This window comes from Mytilus californianus, unplaced genomic scaffold, assembly GCF_021869535.1.
Source record: "Mytilus californianus isolate M0D057914Y unplaced genomic scaffold, xbMytCali1.0.p SCAF_3, whole genome shotgun sequence".
Lineage (NCBI taxonomy): Eukaryota > Metazoa > Mollusca > Bivalvia > Mytilida > Mytilidae > Mytilus > Mytilus californianus.
The window spans coordinates 22,848,409-22,875,552 of NW_026262679.1; the positions used below are offsets into that span (position 1 = coordinate 22,848,409).

Here is a 27,144-nt window from a genome sequence, read left to right on the forward strand (position 1 = left end):
TTCAACTCTTTTTTTTTAAATTGTGTGATTATCTATTAAGTATCTTTATAGATTTTGACGATTCAGGACCAAAACTTATAAATCTTTGACCTATTATCTAATTTCCTATGACGGCGCTTTACTTCACTTTACTCCTTGATACTGTTTTGGAGCCTTGGGTTTTCACATAATAATACAGTGTTTATATACTGTAACTTTCAAATGTAAAGGCAGACATTTTATCGTTTGAGGTAATGATTTCGAAATAGAAAGTAGAACTGATATGTCAGATCCTTATAAACAAAGAGTAGTGACATATATATAATGTACTTTGTTGATTTCAGCCTATTACTTACGAACCCTCAGTAAAATAAGTTGTGCCTAATGAAAAAGAAACCGACTACTTATGTATTTTTTTTTTCAGAAGTCGTTTAAAGAGAAAGTATAGTACGTCTACTGTCAGCTAAAGGAGGTGACTAAAATCAGTTTGTTGTGAGATCTGAACACTGGAATTACAACCTTATAATGATGTTGACCGGCAACAGCTATTAGAACCTTCACATCCGTGTAGGTAAAAATACATAATTTATTAAGTTTTTGGGAGGAAACAAAATGATAAACTTTATATTCTATTCAGCGTTTAATCTGACAAAACAAATCCATAACAGAATGAAACCCGAAAATATTGAGTGTTAACCATTAATAAAGAAAGGATGCTAGTATTCTAGAGTATCTTTATCTGAGATATAATAAGACTTTTATCATGAAATATTAATTGATTGACTGATATTTTCTTTAAGCCGCCTACACACAACATGCCTATGTAGCGGTGATCTCGTGAAATAAGATCGATTGAAGGCTAGTTGCTCGAAGCATGGAAGTATTATATTGTTTAATATAATACTTCCATGCTCGAAGTAATGAAAACAAATAAGATAGAAAGTAGATTATATATTCTTATCGCTTGATAAAAACTGTAAAGATAGAAAAGAGAAATACTGTGTATTCATTATCATTCGTTGAATATCAATTTTCATTGATTTCGTGGATATAGGTGAACCACGAAATTAAATGTGCAACGAATGACAAATTTCCCATTGGTTTTTATTCAGATTTGGTTAAATCACGAAATAAATATAGTTTTCTATTATCAACGATAATTGGTAATCATGAAAATAAATGAATCCACTGTAAACTTATCATATATACCAGGCTTGAAATTTCGTACGCCAATCTACAAAACACTCTTCAGTGACGCTCGAATATAAAAAGGATACGGAGTTTAAATGTTGAATTAGTCATTAGATAAAAAGTTGTTTAAAAGCCCTAATATAAATGATAAATAATAGGACAATGTTAGTTATACGTCCTTGTATAGATACATTTGGTTCGTAAACTTTTTGTAACAAACAATATAAAAGAGAATTTTAATTCAACTATAAAAACTCATCAAAGGAAAATTGCTCTTTTGAAAATATTTTATTACAAAATAAATATTTAAAACTGGAATCCGATTTCAGACTTATTAATACAGTCATGTTAAATTGATACATCCAAAGTACTTTTAAACATACAAGCATACGCATTATATCATAAATTATTCAAAACATGACTGTTAATCTTCAGCTTTACTGAAATGCTAATCCCTTTTGAGTTCAATATTTTTCAATAGATAATTGATTTAAAGTCAATTTAAGGTCAATATGTCAGTAAAATGTCAATGATAAGTTGCCTTAAATGGGTTATGTCACAGAGTTTGGTAAAATTACTTGACTCGTTCCACAATAAGTGAAAAATAGAAAACATAATGCATTTATCTCTTTTATCTTTAAATAAACAATTTCATTAATTTTCAAATTTCCTTTTCATTTGTCCTACTTATGGAGATGTGTATAACATTATAAATATTTTGTACTACTTTTTAATTATTGTCTTGCTAAATTCTTATTTTCCGAAAGTTTTCCGTATGTAGTTACCTTAAACGTTGCCACATCACGTGAGACATTCGGCAGCCTCACAGCTAATTTTTTGGACAGTCAATTCTAAAAATGAATATGTAAATTTAGAAAGCGAAGGAGTACCCTATGTATGGTGGAGAGATGTCTCCTTACTCACTATTATAAAATGACCACAAACACACATACACACACAAACACACGCACTTAAATATAATAATGCATATATATGCATGTAAAAAATAAACTTTTTGTGAGCTTCAAACTAATCATAAATGTAAATATTGCTTGGAAACACTGTTTATCTTTTCAACTACTTTTTCAGGAGAGTACAGTGGAGGGAATGGCTATTGTTGATGGGGATGATGTATAACATGGAACCACTTGTAAAAGATAATAGTAGTTTGACAGACCATTGTAGTGAACTTCTCGAGGAGGCACATACTCTTCCTCCTAATACACCAAACCACAGACGGTACCTGAAGTGCATGCTGGTAAATATATATAAGATATTTTAAATATTTGTAATTCGTTTTATCTTGATTACATTTCTGGTTTAAATAATCAAGAATTCAATGATTATAGTTTTCATATTTACCCAAGTGAAATTACTTTAAACAATTGAATATAAAAAACAAAAAATATACTTTTCTAAATTTAGATAAAAACTCTATTCCAAAATTTACGACAAAACAGTCTGTTGTTCGTCGCCTTAATTTTGCATCAAATCGTTCTCTCTACCCGTGTTAGTTGCGACGGCTTACCTTCCAAAGAACCTAATCTTTGTATAAATGGTAAGTTGTTTAGTAAGGAATTTTTGTTTCTATAAATTATTTATGATCTTTACAATGCTCTTTTATAGATACATATATTTGGTTCGGAAATTTCGCTGTACCTTTAGAAATCTTATAACAAACATCGATAGAGCATCCGTATTTGTAGATGATGTTTATAGCGGTCATATAGTTAGAATGGATCCGTGCAAATTTACTGCTTTTTTAAATAAACTATATCTGAAAGGTGATTATTACATTGAACACTGTAGTACGATCTTTGAACATTGCCTTCATCAATTCAAAATGATTTTGTTTTCAAAAAAAATATATATAAATATAACTAAAAATTGTTACGTGTCGGGGGTCCGTACCCAAGTTGATTCTCGAGATCTGAGACTTGTGTATATAGTTTCTTTTGTTAACAATACCTTTTCAACTCTCTCGGCCCTGTAAAGCTCCTCATGCTCAAATAAATATTCAGCCAAACTGGGTCACTGACACTATAGGTCAAGTAAATAGCAAGTTCCACTTGCTCACTAGCTCTGTAGCTCCTAGCTCAACAGACTAACTAGCGTTGTAGCTCCACTGGCTCACAATATTTCTATCTCAAATAGTTAGTTTAAAAGGCTTTCAATATTGTTGCTCTTTCCGCTATGTCGTTATCTTAATCAAAGAAGCTCTCTTAGCTCTTTAGCTATTCTGCTTTTCTCGATGCAGCTCACTAACACTTTAAGACAATTTTTCTCCTAAGTTCAGTTATTGGAAAGACTTGAGCAGTCGATTCAATATTTGGGATATTAAGCTGTTATGTATTCTTTCACTTAGATACGTGGGATCTCATCGAAATACCGACCCTGATTGACTGCTGACGGATGCTTATACCCCTGGATGATTGGGATATACCACTATGGGGCAATACCATAACCCTGTATTGCATAGTAACAAGGATGTTTCAACCCTGGACGAGTCCACCTTTATTGGACTGTGCAATATAGAGCATATCATAGTAACAAGGGGAGTCATTTAATTAAACGATAATATCTAATCTCAAGGAAGATATTATGGTTCTAGATGACCATGAAAATACCAATTATACTGTAATTGCTTCTCAAGCCGAGCATTCTTCATAAAAGTTCACTCATTTGCAAGTTTATGAAATAGTCAAAGATACGCATAAGTACTTGAATTGAAAAGTAGAATTTAGTCCAAAATTTTGCAAGTTATCCATTGATTAACCTTACTGTAAATTTAATGAAATGTAACTTATTAATACAATAAGTTTAAGGTAAGTATCAATTCAAATAAGGAAATTGTAACTGTACCTTTTAATTCCATTTTTTTTCTGTTTTGAGTTCAAATACAAAAGGGTACAGAAACTAATGACTTCGCCCTTTATAATGCATAGTCGTCCCAAACACATACGTCACATTACCCACGCCTCCGAGAAATGCGTTCTCGCATTTTTATGTCAGATGAAAGGATTTTCCTTGCAAAGACAGATTCATTCCTATAATTACCTTCTGAATTCTGGAAAATATATTTTCCTATTTTAACAAATTTGCGACACATTCATTGCCCGATAAAATAAGGAATAATGATCAAAATATTGTTAAAACGTTAAGCTCATTGTTGATGTATTCCCATCAATGCAGTAAGCGTTTTGTAATCAGACCTTTGAACAAACAGAACTAGATATGACCAAATGATGATACAAAGATAAAATTATTTTAATTGCGACAGAAAATACTGTTCCAACCAAATTACCGGTATGAAATAATTTTTTCTATGTAACTGCTCACGATAAGCTTAGTACTCTTACCAGTATACACAGTCACATTCAGTTTATTCAACAAAAAAGTCTTCTTCAGGTGTAATTCCACCAAATCATAGTACGTCATAACCGGTTGCATACGAAAATAGGTCGAAACAAATATTCCCTTGAATATGACAGTTGTAGGTAATTAATCCTACATTTCATTGCAGTAAAAATTTCTGGGTCATAAACATATATCTTTGGTATTTCAAAGCAACATTACTTGTTTTATTTGGGGTTTCTATAAAATATTTTGGAAACTTGAGATTACATGGTTACTAAAGCTTGTACACAGATAAAAAAGGTGTGAACATTTGATTGGTAAACTTCCAGTGATGGTTATTTTCTTATATTAGGGACTCTGAGGGATTCTGACGTTACCGACGTTATATCTGCCACAGTGCAATTTTGGCAAACCCTTTTTTCCTTATATTAAAAACAAATAACTTTTCCTCAAAAACAACACATTAAAAATTATATATAGCGAAAACCAATATTCCACAGAGTACTCTTCTACTATAGTTTTACGATAAAAGAGCACACAAAGTCCGATTTCGATGATCCATTGTTACGTGTGTATGGAACGCCACAGCTGTCTTATGTGGAACTCTGAAATTACTTTATGTTGTTTTATTATTACTTGATGATATTTTGTCTTTACTTAATATGGTTTTGACATTACGTAATGATGTTTTGATATAACTCAATATGGAATAATCATTACTTAATGATATTTCGATATTACACGATATAGTTTCGTATTGACTTGATAAAGTTTTGTCATTACTCAATATAGTTTTGTCATTACTCGATATGATTTCATCATTATTTAATGTGGTTGTGTCATTAGTCAATGTGGTTTTAACATTACTTGATGTGAATGTGACTTAACGTTATGTAGTTGTTTCATTACATGATGTGGTTTTGTTATTTTGTAATGATGATTTGCCTATTCTTTATATGGTTTTAACATTACGTAATGATGTTTCAAAATTTGACGATTTTACACTACATGATGTGTTTGTTACATTATTTGATGTGGTCCTGTCATTCTTTGATGTGGTTATCCCATTACTTGATGAGGTAAAATCACGTGACCAATTCGGAAAAACCTGTTCTATTTTTAGATAGATTTCCATGTTGTATGTGCCTTGGATGAGTGTGGTCATCCATCGAATTAGAGTTCAAATTAAAGTTCGGGTTACTGTTTGAGTTAAACTTTGAGTTAGTCTTCGATTTCGAATTCAAGTCATTATTAGAATTAAAGTTTTAGTTAGCATTGAGTTTCGAGTTGGACTTCGAGTTTGAGTCACATTTAAAGGTAGAGTTCTAGTTACAACATTAAATTTGAGTCACTTTTTGAGGTAGAGTTTGAGTAAGAATCGAATTTAAGTCTCATTAAGATTAATTAAGATTTTGAGTTGAAATTTGAGCTATCTTATATGAGTTCGCAATTAAATTTTCTATCGCGGAACAAGGACTTTTGCTCGGGCTTCCGAAAAGAAGGCTCCGGGGTATGCGTAAAAAAGATAAACAATGTTACAGTATACAAAACGCAACATAGAAGTTGAAATAAAGTTAGATGTGGTGTGATTGACAATGAGACAACTATCCACCAGAGTTTAAATGCAGTGGATGTAAGAAATCATATATAGGCAACCGTACAGACTTCAACACACCGTATAATCAGCTACAAAAGGCCACCATGCACCATGTGAAAAAATTCAAACGAAAAAACAAACGGTCTTATTTATAAATAAACAATCTACAAAAAAAAGACACACATTTATACAACGACAACAATTGAACTTCATGCTACTGACTTGGGGCAGGTACATAAAGAAAGTGCACGTGGCGGAGTTAAACATGTATGTGAGCGCTAAATCCTAACCTTACATCGGACTGTTACAGTTGTGTAACAGCACAACACGAGAAAAAAATGTAAACTAGACAAAGTGATGCCCCCGCACTCAACTCATTTAACCGCTTATACCCCAAATTGACAAAAAAAAGTTCGATTATCTCCCAAAAGAGCAAAAGATAATAAAAATAAAAACCCTGACCATATGCACACCTTCAATATATGTACAAACAGACAGTAAAGAGAAAACTTCCTAGGATTCAAACTGTAGGAGGAGTTATGCGGAATAACTATATACCCATAATGGGACGGACAGACGGACGGACGGACGGACGGACGGACAGGGGTAAAACAATATGCCCCCCCCCCCCAACTTTCAGTGAAACAGATATTCCAAAAGTTTATTTTTCAATTAGTGCGAGGTAGATCAGGGAATTCAATTGATTACAAATAAAAGATTGAGTTCAAATGATCATTTACGCTAAAAACAATTCGGAGAATTCTTATTTTATAGTATTGATGCTTTGTCGCTTAGTCCGAGCCCCCCTCCCCCCGTTTCCCTGTAACTTTAGTGTGAGTTGATTTGAAGTGTTTCGTTTGTTCACAATAAAGTTCAAGTCTGTTGATTTGTGTCGAGCCTGCGACATCAATGTAGCGGCAGTGAGACACAACAAACCTATATTTCGTCGTCGATTGTGGCGTCGGCGTCTCCATCTCCATTTTTTTTATTTCTATTGAGTTTAACCTTTCATTATACATGTTACTAAACATGTATGCCATCATAGTTTTGTACTTTTAGAATATCATACCGATAAATGTATAGATAAATGTACAGCCGATCAACATGACGCTTTTACACTTACAGCAGCAATATCAGGCGAGACACAGGGTTCCGTGGAATATTTTACAAATTTATTACAAAAAAACTGCTTCCGTTTAAGACCTTATGATAAAAACAACAGGACCAAGTGGTTTGGGGATATCCCAATTATGTCCGAAATACTGTAAACTTTTTAATACTCTTTTTTCTTATTTTTGTCTGCCGTTCCCTTTTTTCATACCAAATAACTCTGAACAATTACTCGAACTTTAATTTGAACTTTAACTCAATGGATAGCGATACCCATCAAAAGCACATTAAACAAACGATATATTGAAATCTGTTTAAAAATAGAACATATTTTTTTCCGAATTGGTCACGTGATTTTACCTCATCAAGTAATGGGATAACCACATCAAAGAATGACAGGACCACATCAAAGAATGACAGGATCACATCAAATAATGAAACAAACACATCATGTAGTGTAAAATCGTCAAATGTTGAAACATCATTGCGTAATGTTAAAAACCATATAAAGAATAGGCAAATCATCATTACGAAATAACAAAACCACATCATGAAATGAAACAACTACATAACGTTAAGTCACATTCACATCAAGTAATGTTAAAACCACATTGACTAATGACACAACCACATTAAATAATGGTGAAACCACATCGAGTAATGACAAAACCATATTGAGTAATGACAAAACCATATTGAGTAATGACAAAACTATATCAAGTCAATACGAAACCATATCGTGTAATATCGAAAAATCATTAAGTAATGACTATTCCATATTGAGTTATATCAAAACATCATTACGTAATGTCAAAACCATATTAAGTAAAGACAAAATATCATCAAGTAATAATAAAACAACATAAAGTAATATCAGAGTTCCACATAAGACAGCTGTGGCGTTCCATACGTGTGCATTGTTAACGTTCTGAATTTGCGGTCGTATTCTAACAAGCACATCGCACTTAAGACCATTTCGCTATTTTCTATGCAGAAATCTAAATATGAGAAATCATAAGATATTAAGTATTGTATACCCTAATTCGTTTAAGATAGGTATAAAATCAAAATAATGGTGCTAAGCAGCAGACAAATGCATTCATTTCAGATTTATTGAAAAATCTAGGGTTTTGTGGAACATTTCGCAGTTTATACCAGTCTCATTCAATTCTACAGATAAAAATAATTAAAGTTCGGACTGTCGTGTACAGAGATTATTCTTATACAAAAAGCGCGTTCCATTTGAGATTGGTATCACTAAAAATTCAAGTAGTATTTTACGACTATTTTTATCACGATTACGTCATCTATTTTTACCTTTAAAAAACAAAAAAGAATCTAGAATTGTTCATGTCAATTTCGAGCATTTCTGGAAAGCATGGTGCTAACATGGATAATAAGTACTATTTGATGTGAAATGACCAGCCTTGGCTTAATGTATTAACATGCTTTGAATGCATTTGTATTTAGTCTTTTTTTTTACCAAAACATGTTACTCATATACATACGTTTGTGATCACCCCACTATGAAGTGAATAAAAACTGTTTGAGAAATAGTTATATTGACATTTACTTCTCATAAACTTTCATTTAAAAGCAAGACACTATAAAAACTATAAGACAAATAAAACGGTGTAATAGTATACACGTATTGACTGGTTATGGTGTAATATTATACATGTATTTACTGGTTATGAGGGCAATAGCAAGTTTGTTGTCCCTGAGATATCAATTATTGCTCGAGGCCGGGGAATTTGGATTTCTTTGAAAATTTTGTTTTTTGGTTTAGTAAACACTTTATGACTGGTTATGGGGATTATGACAGTAAATAATAAACTGTTTGCTTTGAAAGATCAGAGAATTAATAAATAAAGATGCATGACTTAATCTCGTTTTTATGTAAGATGTAGAAAACGGACAAAAATTCTTAATGCGGGGCATAATCTTGTACAGATTTAAAATATATTTCTTTATTATGAAGATCGTTTAATTTTTTGACAAGCTCATATATCTAAGAATTGCCATAAATGTACCGAGCGACACCGGATAGTCAAAAGGGAGCTCTATACAATATACATGTAACAGACTTGTTAGTCTGAGATTGATTACTTGAATGATAAACTAGAACAAATGAGTACGTTTAAACGATATACCGACGAGACGGCAACCAAACGACACAAATAACTAGAAGACATCTAGAGTGCAACATTGCAATATATGAAGCTCTACATCACACCGAATCAAACAACATGAAACCAATAACAGGAATTTTCAACTAATGCGGAAATAATTGTTTTCAATTTTTTTCATACAATTTTACAACAATTGCAGGAAATACTTGAACTTTGACAGTTGTTTGATTCAAACAAAGAAAACCACATGACAGAAAAACAATAGAAATCACGATATAGTACCTATAGACGGAAATATTAAATGCATGACAAAAATAGATACCAATAATAATACATAAAGGTCAAGTATTGAGTAGAGATGTATTAACTTAAACTTTTAACAATAAAGAAACTGAAGCTTTAATTTCCTATCTGAAATAATGAAGAGCGTATTATGGTTGTAACATTCTTTTGTATGCCCACCTACGATATAACAGGGTAGGGGGCTTATATTTTCTGTTCTGTTAGTCCGTCCTATATTTGGTTAAGGTTTTGGTTTAGATAGTTTATCATGAAGGGCTGGTCTCATCAACATTAAATTATATTAAGGACAATTGTTCATTATAATGTGAACTTTTCATATTGTATAGCAGATTACGGTTTTGACAACGGTTACACGGTTTACAAATTGCGGGGCTTTCAAATAAAGGAAATATAGACCAGTAATAATTTAATTTTGGCAGCTTGAGTTAACATACATGCATACATAAATAAGTATAATATACACATAAAGATATTCATATAATACGATACAAAAGACTACACATACAAATATCAAACTAAATGAAGCGGGTCCAAATGGAATAATTGTAAAGTTTTTCGGTTTCCATCGGGCCGGGGTTCGAACTCACTACCCCTCTCCATTCTCGCAGAATAAACAATCTTTAATTCTGAATTGACTGTTGGCGAATACAAGCCATGAAAGTTATCTTTATGGTTCCTATACATGGATTCTGGGTTTTTATAAAGAAAACTATCGATATACTAGGTCCACGTTTTGTTTCGTCAATTTCTTGAAGTATATCAAACGATGATAATTGTAAACGACAAAGATAAACAATTATAGTAATGTAAAAAAGAAAGATATTGCTTATTTCATGAAAAAAAAGAAAAAAAAAACAATTCAAAGTGCACGTGTTTTCTTCATACAAAATAAACATTAAGATAATCTTTTTTTAGTTTTCATTTTTTGACTTTTTTTAAATTCCATGTAGTTAGTAACCACTTTTTTTAAGAATCTGGTCGATTTAGAATTTCACATATTGGATAGAATTCTGTCTACTGTTGAAGACCTTTTGTCGAACTCTGAATGTCTTTTGTGTCGTTGGGCTGATGTCTCATTTACGCATACCACTTACCTTCTTTTATTCATGTAAAAATATAAAAAATAAATAAAACACTTTCATAGTTTTCATTTAAGAAAACATCCACATAGAGTATAATATCATGTCGCAGGTAAAAAACCAAGTAGCCACACTAGGAGTAGCTTTGTTGATTTCATAGACTGCAATACAGTGATTTGATAGCAATGTCAGTAGAATGTAGTTCTTTAACGGTGCTATCATTTCTGTATATCAGAATCTGGAGCTTTAGACCTCACAGTTGTTTTTATACCCTCATTAATCATTTTTTATAATAGCATGAAAAGTAAAAAATTTGTTCTCAGTCGGTCCTCCTGAATTACACGCTGTTCATATTATTACTACACTATGGATAAATTTCTTGCACGTAAGTTGTTTACGTATTAAAATTCAATTCTGGACCTAAAAAAAGTTAACGCAATCTTGAAATGTCCGTAAAGGAATAATATACAGAATATTTTGACTGACATTGCTTAACTAGAACTTGTTCAATGTAAAAACAAATTGGACCCAACTTTTATGCTTTTAAACAAGCAAGTCGAATTAGGAATTTTTCGCCAAACATCTTCCATCTTATTAAAGCTGTCAGTAATTATCAGAGGACATGATTTTCCATTTCTAACAGATGTACAATGTAGTAAACTTTTTTGTTTGTTAGAGACTTATAAGACTTAAAATCAGTGTTTAAAGGATATTTGCAATGTTAAATCTACTTGTTTTCATGACAATGCTGCAAGTAAGTCATGTTCAAACAATTGCAGATAAACGTTGTATTCCAACAAGGTGATAACTCATCCTTAACCATTCAAATCACATTTCTTCGCGCCAAAATATTTTTTTCCGTGTTGCCTCAATTAATCTTCTAAAATGATGTATAGTTTAAGTATGATGAACTTACGTCAAAAAATCCTGCAGAGTCCCTACTTATATGCAATGAAATGTTATGTGATTTTTTTTCTATAGTAATGGACAGGATTAAACTTTACTCATGCCAAGTATTTCTTTATTTGAAATGAAGATAAATTCTGCACAATTTTTTGAAAAATACAAATTTAACAAAGACTAATAGGGGAAAATCAATGGTGGTATTACACCTATAATTGGAAGCTGTACATGCACTTTTGACCTTGTGAGTACTCTCATTTGTTAAAATTTCTTGCTATTTAAGTGAAATTTTACGCAAAATATATATTCTAAATGGATTGATTCTCCAAAACACATTTTATAAGAAAAATTCCTTGAAATCGGACTCTTCAATAAATATAAGTAGACAGAACAAGCCATACTTTGTGTTTTGAGGAGCCTTTTCTCCTTATATCTTATATTCTACTATAATAGAAAAAAAATTCTAAGTAATACTTTAATAAATATATGTTAATAAGGAAATGAAATAATTTTTAAAGCAGTTACAACAAATTATTCACTTAAAGAGAAGCTTGTATGTCCCTCTCTGGAAGGCGTCATAAATTTAAGTTTGACGTAAGGACTTATTGAATCCTTCTTAGAGACGATAAATTTGTATACGGATAGTTCATTGACCTGGAATACTTCAATAACTCATTCTCTATAACATTTCTATCCTAAATGAGTGATAGTAACCCCAAAATTTTTATTTATTGGCCTAAAAAGTTGAAATTTTGATGAAATGAGAGGTATAAATGGACCAAAAGAGATATTATAGGGAAGACAAAGAGGTCCTTAGTGATATTTATCATCCTAAAGTTATCTTTTACATCATATTCAACTGTTTGTAGGCAGATGAGATGAATATCAGATCATTTATTGGTCCACTCTATATTCTATCATGATGCGGCTTAGTTTGGATTTTTTGAAGAAATTTTGCTCGAATCGTTGTAGATGTCGTCTCATATTATGCTAGATTATTCAAACTATTGAACTGATTATGACAAAACTTCACAGGAATGCTTGAAATTACCAGTATTACAAAAGAAAAAAGTCACATTCAGTTTATTCAACAAAAAAAGTCTTCTTCAGGTGTTATACCACCAAATCATAGTACGTCACATCCGGTTGCATACGAAAATAGGTCAAAAAAATATTCCCTTGAATTTGACAGTTGTAGGTAATTAATCCTACATTTATTGCAGTAAAACATTTCTGGGTCATAAACATATATCTTTGGTATTTCAAAGCACCATTAGTTTTTTTATTTGGGTTTCTATAAAATATTTTGGAAACTTGAGGTTACATATTTACTAAAGCTTGTACACAGATAAAAAAGATATGAACATTTGATTGGTTAACTTCCAGTGATGGCTATTTTCTTATATGCAGTGAAATGTTTTGTGAATTTTTTTCTATAGTAATGGACAGGATTAAACATTACTCATGCGAAGTATTTCTTTATTTGAAACGAAGATAAATTCTGCACAATTTTTTTTGAAAAGTGCAAAGGAGTAGGTCCGGTAAGGGCCGATTTTGGCCTCAAAATTCAGGTTCATCTGATGAAAGATTTTGGACACTTTTTAAACGCTTAAGTGTCTACTTCAGTCGATTCAATTAGTGTATGTGAAAGATTTGAACTGATTTAGTCATTAAAGACGCTCAATTTCAAGCTTAAATATGAAAAATCTATCAAATATGCCATAATATGTCACTTTTCAGATGGTTTTTGTCAAAAATGAAAGTGGCCGCATCCGTGTTCATTCTCAACCTTTATATATGTTATGTATTATCAGCAAATACAACTTACATTTAAATATTAAGAATGAACACAAATGCGGCCACTTCCATTTTAGACGGAAACCGTCTGAAAATTAACCAAAATGCTAAAATTTCGAAGATTTCAGTAATTTAGCATGACTTAATGATGCTAGTACCCGATACATGTGCATTGTATTGTCAAAAAACAGCCCACATTTATGTAACAGAAGTATTCTTCTTTCCAATAAATAGCTAAACATTTACATTTTAACAATTTTGTAAAACTGCTATATTTTGGGGCCATAAAAGGGGTCTTACTGGGCCTACTCCTTTAACAAAGACTAATAGTGGAAGATCTATGATGGTATTACACCTATATGTTTTGATGTTTTTATTCATTTTCAAAAGTGTCATAATGATAACGTATAACAATATGATACGAGTAAAGCTACACCTAACTTAAAACTATATATACACTTTTACTATAACATATTTACAGCAATACACTTTATACTACAAAATCTATCTATATTCTCTCTTTAACTCTGAAAGGTATACTAGCTCGTTTACTATTTCACATAATCTTTCATCCATTTTTGCTTCTCTTAAGCCTTCCTGAGACCGAACTTGGTACAGAATTTGAAAACTCCTTGGGTTTACTAAACCACTATTGAATCAATATTGCCTCCTATGTCATTCCCATTCTCACAGGTTTCAAACTTTAAGTTTTCTACTTGTACTCCTACGTTTCTATAACCTGGAATATCTTCATGTGTGTCAGCCGTTAAAATTAGTGCTGATCGCTTACGCATACGATCCACATGTATAACTTGTGGATGTTTTTGTCGCCCACAATTAACCTTATATGTGACATTTTTGATATAACCTTAAATTGTCTTCTCCAAAAGTAGCTAATTTTGATGTTGTGCCAGTTTTAACATTTGGGAAAAATGCGAAAACTTGATCCCCTTGTTTAAAGGTTTGCCATAATAACTTTTGATCATGATATTGCTTTTGTCTCTTCATATTCCCTTTTATACTTTCTCTTACTTCCAAATAAGCCTCTTCCGTTCTGTCTTTTATCTCCCAAGCCCATTTATTCTGGGGAATAGTTGCCATATTTCTTTGCATTGCATACATAATATCTAAGGGCGTTGTAACCTCCCTGTCTAACATAAGGTACTTTGGGGGTATTGCCTGTAGTCTCATGTTCTGAAGATCTGTAAGCCATGAGAGCATCTGGCAAATGTTCGTCCCAATCATTTTGATATTTGTTAACATATGAGCTAAGCATATTAACTAAGGTATAGATAAATCTCTCAACCATCTCGTCCGATTATGGATGGTAGGGGGTGGTTCGTGTTTTATTGATTTGTAAGAGCTTTTAGAGCTCTTGAAAAGGGCACTTTCAAATTGTACTCCCTGACCAGAGTGTATTGAATATGGTATACCGAATCGAGCAATTACTTCCTCAACAAGAATTTTGGCTACAGTTTGCGCATCCATGTTTGGCATTGGGAACACTTCAGTCAATTTCGTATAATAATCAGAAATAACCAAAATATGTTTGTTTCCACTCCTGGTCATTGGTAACTCACAAAGAAAGTTCACTGCGATACTTTCCATCGGGAAACTTGACTCCAATATCTGCATAGGTGCTCGTTTCTTAGGATTTGGAGCCTTCCGCATAAAATGTAGGTATATTGATCCAATATCCACCCGTTTATAGTATGGATCACATTTTCGACCTTACATTGATTACGTGCTACGTGTACAATGTTTCGGGTTCTTTCGGAATTATATTCCAGGTAACTCTCTTCAGAGGTCGTCCGTATTGTTTTTTATTCTTTAAATGTTTATTTGTTTATTATTGTACATTTTATTTATAATTGTACGTTTAAGCAAAGTATGGATTACTGGTTGGTGTAATTAGATTTAGTTTAAGATACGTTTCAATATGCATTTTTCATTATTATCGCACCTTCCTTTGGTTTTAGTGTAACTGTCTAATTAATTTCTATTGGGCGACATCGATTTATTTCAAGTGTTTCTTAACGATTTCTCCAATGTTCCTGTTTCTTTTGAATGCTATTGTAGGTTTTTTATCAAAGAGATTTTTGAACTGTGGATTGTCTTGAATTATATGCCAATGTTTTCTTATAATGGTTTGTAAATTTTCCGCATTAGCGTGGTATTGTGTTATGAAAGATATATTATAGTTATCTGTGTTTTTGTTTATGCGTGTTTCTTTGTTTGTTTCTTTGTTTAATCTTTCTGTGTGGGAAATATTTCTTAACATTTTATTCACAAAAGCGATTTTGTAACCTCTTTGTATTAATTTTTCTACAAATAAGTTTATTCTTTCATTAAAGTTGTCAGGATCAGAGGTATTTCTAAGAATTCTTATTCCTTCACCTTTAATAAAGGATTTAAAACAGCTTTTAGCGTGGTTTGAATTTTGGTGTAGATATTGGAATTTTTCAGTTGGTTTTGTGAAACATTTAATATCTAAGATATTTTCTTTTCGAAATCTCTGTCCTTTATACGTTTCTAAATCTAAAAGTTTTAAATTTTGTCTGTCAATTTCGTAAGTAAATTGCAGTAGGATGTGGTTTGTGTTTGCTATTTCGTTTTAGTTTTACTTCTTCCGCAGTGCCTTGAAATAAAATATATATCCATCAACTTTCATACGTTTATGAAATAATATTTTATTTCTGTGTGGAAAAATATTTAAAATTTTATTTATATGTTGGTATATGGCTATATCTGAGATTTGAGGACTTGCTACATGTCCTCCTATAATTTGCCTATAACATTTTTTGTTGAAGGTAAATTCATTATTGAGGAGAATTAAGTTTGTTATTTGTAGTAAATAGTCAAAACTAGGTTTTATTATATTGTATTCTAGGTTTTCATGTATCCCCGTAACATTGTTTAAAGCGTTTATAATTTCACTAAATTTTAGATTTGTGTAAAGGGAAGTGATATCATAAGTCACCAGTAGAGTATCGGTTTCTATCTTTGATTTTTCGAGTAGACGAATAAAGCTACCTGTATCAGATATGCACGTCGTTTGTGTTTTAACTATTGGTAATAAGAAGAAATCCAAATAACGTCCGATTTCATAGAAATTGATCCAATATCCACACCCATTTAGGTGCGAATGATATCTCTGGCCTTACATTGATACTGTGCTATGTACGCAATGTTTCAGGTTATTTCGGAAATGTTTTTATTCCAGGGAAACCTTCATCCGAGACCACCCCTATTGTTTTTGTTTCGTTTTGTTTTTTTTTTCATTTATTTCTTTTTTATTACTATTTTACTTTAATTTATCAAAGTTTTGATTTTTTAATTTTTTAATTTTTTAATTTTTTAAATAGTTTTTGAATTGTGTTTTTAATAATTACACCTTTTAATTTGTTTTTTGATTTTGGTTTTCTTAACTTTTTCAACCAATGTTGAAATAATTACGAGTTTCATAGTACGAACTTGTCCTCATAAGAAGATCAGTTTACATTTACTATTTACCGGATTTGTAATAACATAAGCAACACGACGGGTGTCACATGTGGAGCAGGATCTGCTTACCCTTCCGGAGCACCTGAGATCACCCCCAGTTTTTGGTGGGGTTCGTGTTGCTTAGTCTTTGGTTTTCTATGTTGTGTCATCTGTACTATTATTTGTCTGTTTGTCTTTTTATTTTTGGCCATGGCGTTGTCAGTTTGTTTTCGATCTATGAGTTTGACTGTCCCTCTGGTATCTTTCGTCCCTCTTTTAATGTGTTGTTTACATGATGGTCATTAATTAGTTCCGCACAGTTAAATGTTAAGTAGGAATTGTGAGGTTTAGATAAATTATTTTATAGCTCGTTTAACTAATTCACCAATGTTTCTGTTTCTCTTGAATCCTATTGACAGGTTTTTATGGAATTAAGCACCTATTGTAGAATCCGTTTTAATAAGATTCCAGTATTTCCTGAATACTTTTGAAGTTTTTCTGCTTGAGGATGATAATTTGTAATGAATGATATATTATATTTATTTTCAACTTTGTTTTTTTTCTTTAATTTATCTTGTCTGTCTTGGAATTTGATTTTTGATAGAATTTGTTCTACCAATTTCATTTGATATTCTCTAATAAATAATTTTTCAATAAAGAGATTTTTTCTGGTTTGAAATTCACTGTCAGTGTTGGTGTTTCTAAGTATAGGAATGCCTTCGCCTTTAATAAAGGATTTAAAGTTTGAAATGGGGTGGTTTGAGTTTTTATGAAGATATTGGAATTTTTCGGTTTTCTTTGTAAAACATTTCAGGTCTAAAACACCAGTATTTTTGAAGCGTTCGCCCTTGAAGATTTCAAGGTCTCGAAATTTTATGGAATGATTATTGCATTCATAAGTGAACTTTAGCAGGTCATGTTGTTTATTTGCATTTTCAAACAGAAAATCAATTTAAGACTCTTATGCTTTTACCATCAGTAGTCCGTCATCTCTCATTCTTTTATAAAAAATAAGATTGGAGAGTTCTTAAGGATTGAGTTTATGTGATTGTGAATAGCATTGTCACATATTTCAGGGGAAGCTGTTGCTCCCATTGATGCTCCAATGATTTGTCGATATGAATTTCCATGAAAGGTAAATTCATTATTGGAAAGGATGAGTTTTGTTATTTCAATCAAAAATTTGTTGGTAGGTTTTGTTAAAGAATATTCAATTTAATCATGTTCATCAAGCACTTTTTGTAAGGCTTCTGTAATTTCTTCAAATCTGAGAATGGTATACAGTGATGTTATATCATATGTAACAAGCAGTACATTATTATCAAATGTACAGTTTTCAATATTTCTGATTAAGTCACCTGTATCAGAAATGTATGTTTTTTGTGTTTTCACTAAGGGAAGTAAGAAATAATCGAGATATTTCCCTAGCCTTTCAAGTGGTCCATTACACTGTGATATTATTGGTCTACCAGGGACATTTATAGTTGTTTTTTGATTGTTCTCGTTTTCAACGTTTTGTTAAACTTCACTGTCCAGTTTGTGAATTCTAGGGAGGACGTATGCAAAAGATGTTTTATATAATTTTGTTCATTTTTAATGTATTTGAAAGATATTTCATCAATACAGTTTTCTTCTTTCGTTTTGTAAATTATTTCATATACTTTTTTCCCCAAAAATGCCATGAGCTTGCCCTCGTAATGCGACTGCTTAATACAGTCTTGTATCCTGTTCAGACCAATTATTAATGCGTGAGAAAGCCTCAAAATGGAACTTAAAATCTTACCATGATGAGGTACCTTCATATGTTGAAGGTTTAACTCGCACTGATATGGAGTTGGTTTTTTTTCTCAAGTTTTGATTACCTGTCTGCATAATTGGTTCAGTATTTCTCTTAGCTATATATAGTATCTGTAGAGCGAGATTTTAATCTTACAGTAACCCTTGATGGTACATAATTTTTATTATCATCAACTATCTTTGGATACAATCTGTCCTCAATTGGTTCCTTTAAAGATTCCAATTACTCTAATTGTTCTTTCAATTCCCTAATATCCCAATCTATTTTGTTCAGATTCTGTCGATTGTCGACCAGTACCATATCCGGACTCTTCCAGAAAATCATGAGATGAGCCATGCAATGACAGTCTAGGTGTAGATTGACTGGGATTTTCTTTTTTGTTCATTTTGTTCATACACTCATCTATTTCATCGCTATCCGGAAATAGTTTAGCCATTACGATTTCTCAAGAAAAAACAACAACAGCATTTTAAATATTTTATTAACTTTATTATAAAAGAGGAGCAAAAGATACCAGAGGGACAGTCAAACTCTTAGATCAAAAATAAACTGACAACGCCATGGCTAAAAAAGAAAAAGACAAACAGACAAATATAAGTACATAAAACACAACATAGAAAACTAAAGACTAAGCAACACGAACCCCATCAAAAACTGGGGTGATCTCAGGTGCTCCGGAATGGTAAGCAGATACTGCTCCACACGTGGCACCCGTCGTGTTGCTCATGTTATTACGAACCTGGTAAATAGTCTAATTCGGTAGGTCACATTCGTGAAAAGGGAACGGGATTGTAGTTACGACATATGGAACATATCCGATGTCATCTGTGAAACGGATATTCCATAACGGTCAACCAACTCGTGATGGCATCCGTAAAATTTATGAAGGAATTATTTCAACTTCACCATTTAGAACTCTTGGTTTAATAGCTTCCTTATGAGCAGCAACCCTCTATCAAGGAAATTATGATAGGAAAAACAAGCCCGGGAATATCAACATAGTCACCAAATTTTGAATTATTTAGTGAGAGAACATCATCCATAAAGCGGAACGTAAAGTCAAAGGATATTGTCAACTTCTTATCTTTCTTCCTAAGAAGTTCCTGTGTGAAGTCAGCCTCATAATAATACAGGAACAAGTCGGCAAGAATAGGGGCACAATTGGTTCCCATGGAAATGCCGATAGTTTGTCGAAAAACACGTCCTCCAAACGTAACAAATATGTTGTCAATCAAGAAATCAAGCGTCTTGATAATGTCTGTTTCAGAGAATATTTTGTTTGAATCAGAGTGATTCTTTACAAAGTAAAATTTATCCCTCCCTAAGACAAGATACTTGTATCTACGTTGGCCATTTTTTTTTTATGAAACAAAGCAATACCAACTCTTTCAATTTGTCTTATTGTTAGGAATGAGGAATACTTGTGTAAAGTATAGAAGAGTCAAATGTTTTAATACTATTGCAAGATGAAAGAATCTTAGATTGCATGTATTCTAAAATATCTTTGAAATGTTTAGTATCCACATCTGATTCATGCCACCTCTAGAATAGGCAGTTTCACAATAACTTTGAAGCTAGGTTTTGATTGCTGATAACATAGATGTTAATAATTTAGAAAGAGGTTTCGTGGAGTACTTGGAAGACTCAGCAATTTGCGGTTGTTTGTAAGGACACTTATGTAGTTTAGGTATCCAATACAGTGATGGAAGATCTAGTTCTTTCCAAGTGAATTGTCAATACTTAATTCATTTATCAAGCAGTTTATGTAATGAGATTTACACACAAAAACTATGTTATTTGGGGCTTTATCTGCGGGGACAACAACATATTTGTCATGGCGGTAGGCCAAATGTTTTGCAACAATTGGGTCTTTAAAGATTGACGTAGCAAGTGTATTGATAGACCCATTCAATTTCTTTATTCTGATTTGTATCAACGACCTCACAGCCTTAATTCATTCGAAAAGAGTAACTTCTTCTTCTTTCTCACGTATATAACTGAGCGTATAATTAATCCGTTAAGCTCTTTTAACTCCTTACTAGCTTTTCCACATCGTATTAATTATATCAGATTTAATAAGTTTTCTCAGATCCCACCGCTGCCGCCAATTTATGTAACGTGTCGGGGGTTTGTACCAGAGTTGATTCTCGAGATCTGAGACTTGTGTATATATTTTATTTTGATTACAATGCCTTTTCAACTCTCACGGCTCTTTAAAGCTCCTTCAGCTCAAATAAATATTCAACCCAGCTGGCTTACTGACTCTATAGGTCAAACAAATAGCAAGTTCCACTTGCTCACTAGCTCTGTAGCTCCTAGCTCAACAGACGCACTAGCGCTGTAGCTCCACTGGCTCACAATATTTCTACCTCAAATAGATAGTTCGCCCTTAATAATGCATAGTCGTCCCAAAAACATTCGTCACAAAATGTTTTGCTAATCAGTTATGAACACTTTTGGTTCTACATCCTACTTTGGTGCTTTTTTGGGAAATATGTACTGATTCTAAGTTCAGTCTTAGAAAAAAAAATCATTTATTTATTAGTTTGAATTTACTTTAAACTTGCTTTTAGTAACTGTGAGTACTCTTGGATCGATATCTTGTGGGGTTTTGTTTGTGTTTTTTTGTGTTTTTTGTCTTGTTTTATATGTTTTTATTAACTGACCTGGTCAAAATGTCCAATGCGAGCTTTCGTCCTCACTGTGTCTATTAGCTGTCCGGTGTCCGTCTTCCGTGATCTTTACATAAATTCTTTCCTCTCAAACTACTTTGCTTATATGGAACAAGCTTTGCCACAATCATTCTTGGAGTATTCTAGAATTAAAAAAAAAAATTGTCCGATGATCTTGACTGCCGATCAATATGGCCACAATTCTTAACATTGCTCCTGCGGGTAAGCGTTGTTTATTATTTTGAAACCTGTTACAGATAGACAAATTCTGTCAGGGCAAAATTTTCTGAAGGTCAAAATCTAAATATTGTTTATGTTCTAATTAAGTCTATGGAAAAATCGAATCGAAAAATCCGTTTCTCATTTGGAGTAGCGATATTTTCTATTGTAAATGAGATGCATTGTGGGGAATTCTTAAACGAATATTGACATTTGTAGGATTAAAAGAAAATTCATCCAAAAGTACTTGTTTTTTTTGTTTTTAAAACATAGACGTTTTTAACAGGACAAACGTATACACAACTTGCAATGTATTTTGAATATTTTATCTCAGTTATGTTGTATTTACACGAGTTAATATGCAACTGCATTCAATAAAAACCATTTTCACTTGTAATAGGATAATAATGCTCTGTTTTCTTATATGAATGCGACGTTTTTCTAATAGAAAAGCGATATGCTTTTATTATGGAAATCTTTTCCAATGCGATATTTTTCTAATAGAAATGCGATCCTTTTTTTTCATATGAAAAAAAAAACACAACAGTATGGCACTTTAAACAAAGTAGAAACATTGACAATTATTCATGATAATAAACGCTCATAAGAAGTATTCACGATATTCAATGAGGCCTGGGCGTCGCTCTATTTGGGTTTACAAATCAATGTTGCATAGTTTTTACCACCTTTCAACTTCCACTGAAAACATATCTGGCTAGTGTCAGTCTAGAATAATTAAATGTTGACACAGATATATATATATATCATCTGTCATGTTTGTATGTTATTTTAATAGTTGAATGCAGTTGTTGAAATTCAAATTAGAAAATGCCTATCATAGATATAAGAAGATGTTGTATGAGTGCCAATGAGACAAATCTCCATACAAGACACAATTTGTAAAAGTAAACCACTCTACATCAAAGTACGGCTTTCAACACGGAGCATTGGCTCACACCGAACATCATGCTATAAAGGGCCCTAAAAATGACAAGTGTAAAACGATTCAAACGGGAAAACCAACGGTCTAATCCAAAAACAAAGAAGGTGAAACACTTATGAAACACATCAACAAACGACAACACCTGTACAACAGGTTCCTGACTTAGGACAGGTGCAAACAAATGCAGCAGATATAAACGTTTTAACAGGCGCCAACCTACACCATAACCTGAAATAAAAGTGCATGCATTTACTATGCAAAACATTCAATGAAACGACATAGTTGCAGGCCAAATAATCTATCTGGAAATGAGATTTGATAATGCTGTTACAACTGCATACCAAAGATCGTTGACCTTCTGTCAATGGTTCTCCTAATTGATGTATTCTTCTAATTCTAATGTTTCAAAGATCTCGTTGAAATCTCATTCTGGAAGTTTTTTCCAAACCATGTGATACAAGTGGAAAATATCAATAAATTTCAAAAATATTTTGATCAAACTAAATTCTGTGAAAAAATTGTGTACTTACAACATGCAGTTATTGAGTAAAATAATTTTCAAATTTTATAATCAATCTGGTTAGTGTCATCAGCCAAAACAATGAGATAATATGTGAGGGATACGAAGAAATAATTTTACCATAAATATGTACACCCCATATCATTTTGATTTATAGATATAAGACGATATGGTATGAGTGCCAATGAGACAACTCTCCATCCAAGTAATGATTTGTAAAAAATAACCATTATAGGTCAAAGTACGACCTTAAACCCGGATCCTTGGCTCACAACGAACATCAACCTATAAAAGGCCCCAAAATGATTAGTGTAAAACCATTCAAACAGGAAAATCAACGGTCTAATTTATATATAAAAAAACAACTAGAAACGATAATTTATAGATTGATAGATAGATAGATAGATAGATAGATAGATAGATAGATAGATAGATAGATAGATAGATAGATATTTTTATTTTAAAGTACAACTTGGTACATATACATGAAATACAATATCGCATCTCTAATAAAATAAATAGCATTTAATATTCATTTACAAAAGAAAAACGTAGCATTACATTTTTAATATTCATTTACAAAAGAAAAACGTAGCATTCCATTTTTACAAGGACATATTTTTTTTATTTTGCTTTGATATTGAGCGTATTTCAAAACATAATTTTCGTTTATATTTAAATGTTAAGTTGACACTTTACATGTGACAGTCCATACAGAAATTTTACATTGTTGCTCGTTTAAGTGGTCCTTTTGACTTTTTTTATTTAAAACCACATGCAATGGCTGATAATAATCGATTTCACACTATATTGATTATGGGAATACATAAAACCCTTCTTTGTGTCGCGTGAATTAATTTTAGACTGAACGATTGTATTAATTTTGATATTGAAAAAAATATTTATTGCAAAAAAACATCTTTTTCTTCATGGAATGTCTGCAAATTTACAATTTGATGTTAGAAAATATCACGATATCACATGAGAAACGTTTTTTTTTTTCGATTCGCACTTTGCATAGACTGTAATTCATAAATATTCAAACGAACATAAATTATTAATAAAACAAACTCAACGTTTAAACCCGTTGCATTTGTTTGCACAGGTTTCCTTAGTCGGGAACCTGTTGAACAGAGGTTGTCTTTTGTTTTTGTTGATGGGGTTCATAAGTGTTTCTGCTTTTTTGTTTGTTTTTTTATATAAATTATATCGTTGTTTTTTTATTAGATCGTTGAAGGCTGTACTTTGACCTATAATGGTTTACTTTTACATATTGTTACTTGAATAGAGAGTTGTCTCATTGACACTCATACCTCATCTTCTTATATCATTCTACACCTTTGTATGGGACCAGCTTGCCTGATGGTGTGCAGCAAAGCTTTAATTTTATTAGAGACAAATGCAAACGAAAATTTATCAGTTACTGTCTGCCTCGACCACTGCAGATATCAAACACAAAAACAAATCTACAATAAAAAAAAATTTATGTACACTAATACAAATTAAATATCAAATTAAAGACACATTATTATAAAATAGCACAAAAAAATACAATGAACCGGTTGGGAGGATGGGAAACTTTACTGCACCAAAAGCGAACCTCGAATGACAATATCTTAAATTCAGACAATCTCCAAAGTTATTTGACGATATATTTGAATTTACCTTAGTTTTACATCGACAAATGAAAAACATTCAACCTATCATATACATTCTTCTTCTTCCAAAAACTGCCCACATTCAACATGATGAATATTTCGGCAAGTTGCGCATAATTAAAAACAGGTTTAAAAACAAATCGTTCTGTTGATTTAGTTTGAAGTTTTGTCACTAGAGACTTGAATATCTCAAGAGACTTTGCTGTGGCGATATCTGGTGGCAGTTTGTTCCAATCCTTGACGGAGTTTATGAAGAAGGACCATTTCCTACAGTCTTTGGTGGCTGGCTGTAATAGGTTAGTATGGTGTCCTGTCCGGTTTGAGCTCCTTGTTGGTTTTTGTAGATATTTATTCTTGTCTATGGCTACAAGGTCGTTTGTTATTTTGTAACACATGATGAGTCGAGCTTCTTTTCGTCTTGTTGTAAGCTTTTCCATCCTAATTCAGTTATCATGTTGCTGATACTTGTTCTATTTCTATGTCTGCTGGTTACATTTCGTGCAGCTTGTTTTTGTACCTTTTCAATTTTATCTATGTAGTTTTGCTGGTACGGGTCCCATACTGTCGTGACGTATTCCATTTGCGGTCTTACTAATATTTTATAGGCATGTTCTTTGGTGGATTTTGAGCTAATGTGGAGGCTTCGATGTAAGAAACCAAGGTTTCGACTGACTTTTCCGTTGATGTTGTTAATATGTTCTCCCAAATCTAGATCATTTGCAATGGTGCAGCCTAGGTATTTAGTCGACGTTATATGCACCAGAGTATGGCCTTGTAGTTTGTAGTCCCACTTGATTGGCTTTTTCTGAGACTGTAAGGACGCTGCATTTTTCCGGATGGAACAACATTTTTAAGTGTTTTTACCATTTTGCGAATTTGTCCAGGTCTTCTTAGGGTTTATGGTAGTCGTTATCAGAGGATATGGTCAAATAGACCACAGTATCGTCCGCAAACAGTCTCACTGTGGAGTGTAGGCCTTCTGGTATGTCGTTTATGTAAAACAGAGAGAAACTGGGTTCTAATACTGATCCTTGTGGTACTCCGGAGTCTACTTTCACTTTGTCAGATGTTTTGCCTTCAACAACTACAACTTGGGTTCTGTGGGTGAGAAATTCCCTCGGATGCCATAATTGTGTAGTTTATGGAGGAGTTAACTGTGAGACACCTTATAAAAAGCTTTTGAGAAGTTAAGTATTAGAAGATCTGATTGTTTTCCGTTTTAAAGATTTTTGGTGATGTTATCGATGCATTCAAGGAGTTTTGTTTCTTATGATCTTTAACTTCTGAAGCCGTGTTGTAGTGAGTATAGGATGTTATTTACCTCTGCATGTTTCCTGATGTTACTGGTGACAATATGTTCTATTAATTTGCAGCAGATACATTTTAGGGATATTGGCCTATAGTTAGCTGCTATGTATTTCTGGCCTTTTTCAAATGCCGGAGAGACATTTAATTTCGCCAGTCATCTGGTATCTTTCCTTTCTCCACTGAACAATTGTATATGATGGTTAAGATTGGAGTAATTTCACTTGCTAGTTCTTTCCGAATCATTGGTTTGATGTTGTCTGGTCCAGAAGCCTTGTGTGGTTTTAGATTTTTCAGTTGTTTTTCATTCCATTATTTGCGATGATTATTTGTTCGCTGTCTGGATAATTTTCTGGAGATCTGTCATATATTTCGAATAGGCTTGTCTTGATTTTCTTTGAATGGTCTGTTTCAGTTGTTTATATCTTTTAACATCAGTAGCATGGTTTGATTTCTTTTTCTTTTTTAATGCTCAGTCTCTTCGCCTCATAAGTTTTTTTGATTTCCTGGGTTATCCATGGGTTTTTATCCTTAGTTTGGATATTTCGGAAGGTATATGCTGGTAAGTACTGCTTTCAATGTCTACTTTGAACAAGTTCAAGAGTATATTGATGTTTGTCTTCTTGTTCAGGCTTTCTTTTGGAATTTTTTGATATATAGCTAATTCATATCTTCTTTTATGCTGAACCATTTAGTTCTTCTATACAGTTGGATTTTCCTGGCTTCTGGTTGTTTGTCATTGATGAACACATGTATCAATAACAATCAAGAACACATGGTAATGTTTACATGAGATTTTAGTCATGATTTAAATTATTCTCTATACTGATTGCTGAAAAGAAACAATGAAACATATGAGGTCCTTAATGGAATCTTATGTGTGCTTAATGATCATTACTTTATTCAAAGAAAAAGGTCAAAATGTAAATTCGATCATGTTGCGTAAATTTCTACATTTTAGATTGGCATTATGATACTTTTGATAGCTGCTGCTGCTGCTCTTGGGATAGCGTATGCTCTTGGTTGTTTTTCATCTAACACTGAGATTACGTCAACTACGCGGAACAGTACAGGAATTGAAACAGGTACGTTTGTCTC

The 27,144-nt window shown here is 32.4% G+C and overlaps 1 protein-coding gene across 12 annotated transcripts in view; it reads left to right on the forward strand.

Annotated features, from left to right (window-relative positions):
* LOC127734162 (protein jagged-1b-like) overlaps positions 1–27,144 on the forward strand; it is a 124,033-nt gene that overhangs the window by 42,315 nt on the left and 54,574 nt on the right. For 11 of the 12 annotated variants that reach the window (XM_052243885.1, XM_052243884.1, XM_052243888.1 and 8 more), the window contains 3 exons: positions 404–546; positions 2,260–2,428; positions 27,008–27,131. In XM_052243885.1, the coding sequence (XP_052099845.1) occupies positions 2,291–2,428; positions 27,008–27,131 (262 nt within the window). In that variant the 5' untranslated portion in view covers positions 404–546; positions 2,260–2,290. Of the gene's footprint in view, positions 1–403; positions 551–2,259; positions 2,429–27,007; positions 27,132–27,144 lie in introns of all 12 variants that reach the window. The other variant, XM_052243886.1, reaches the window with a different exon arrangement.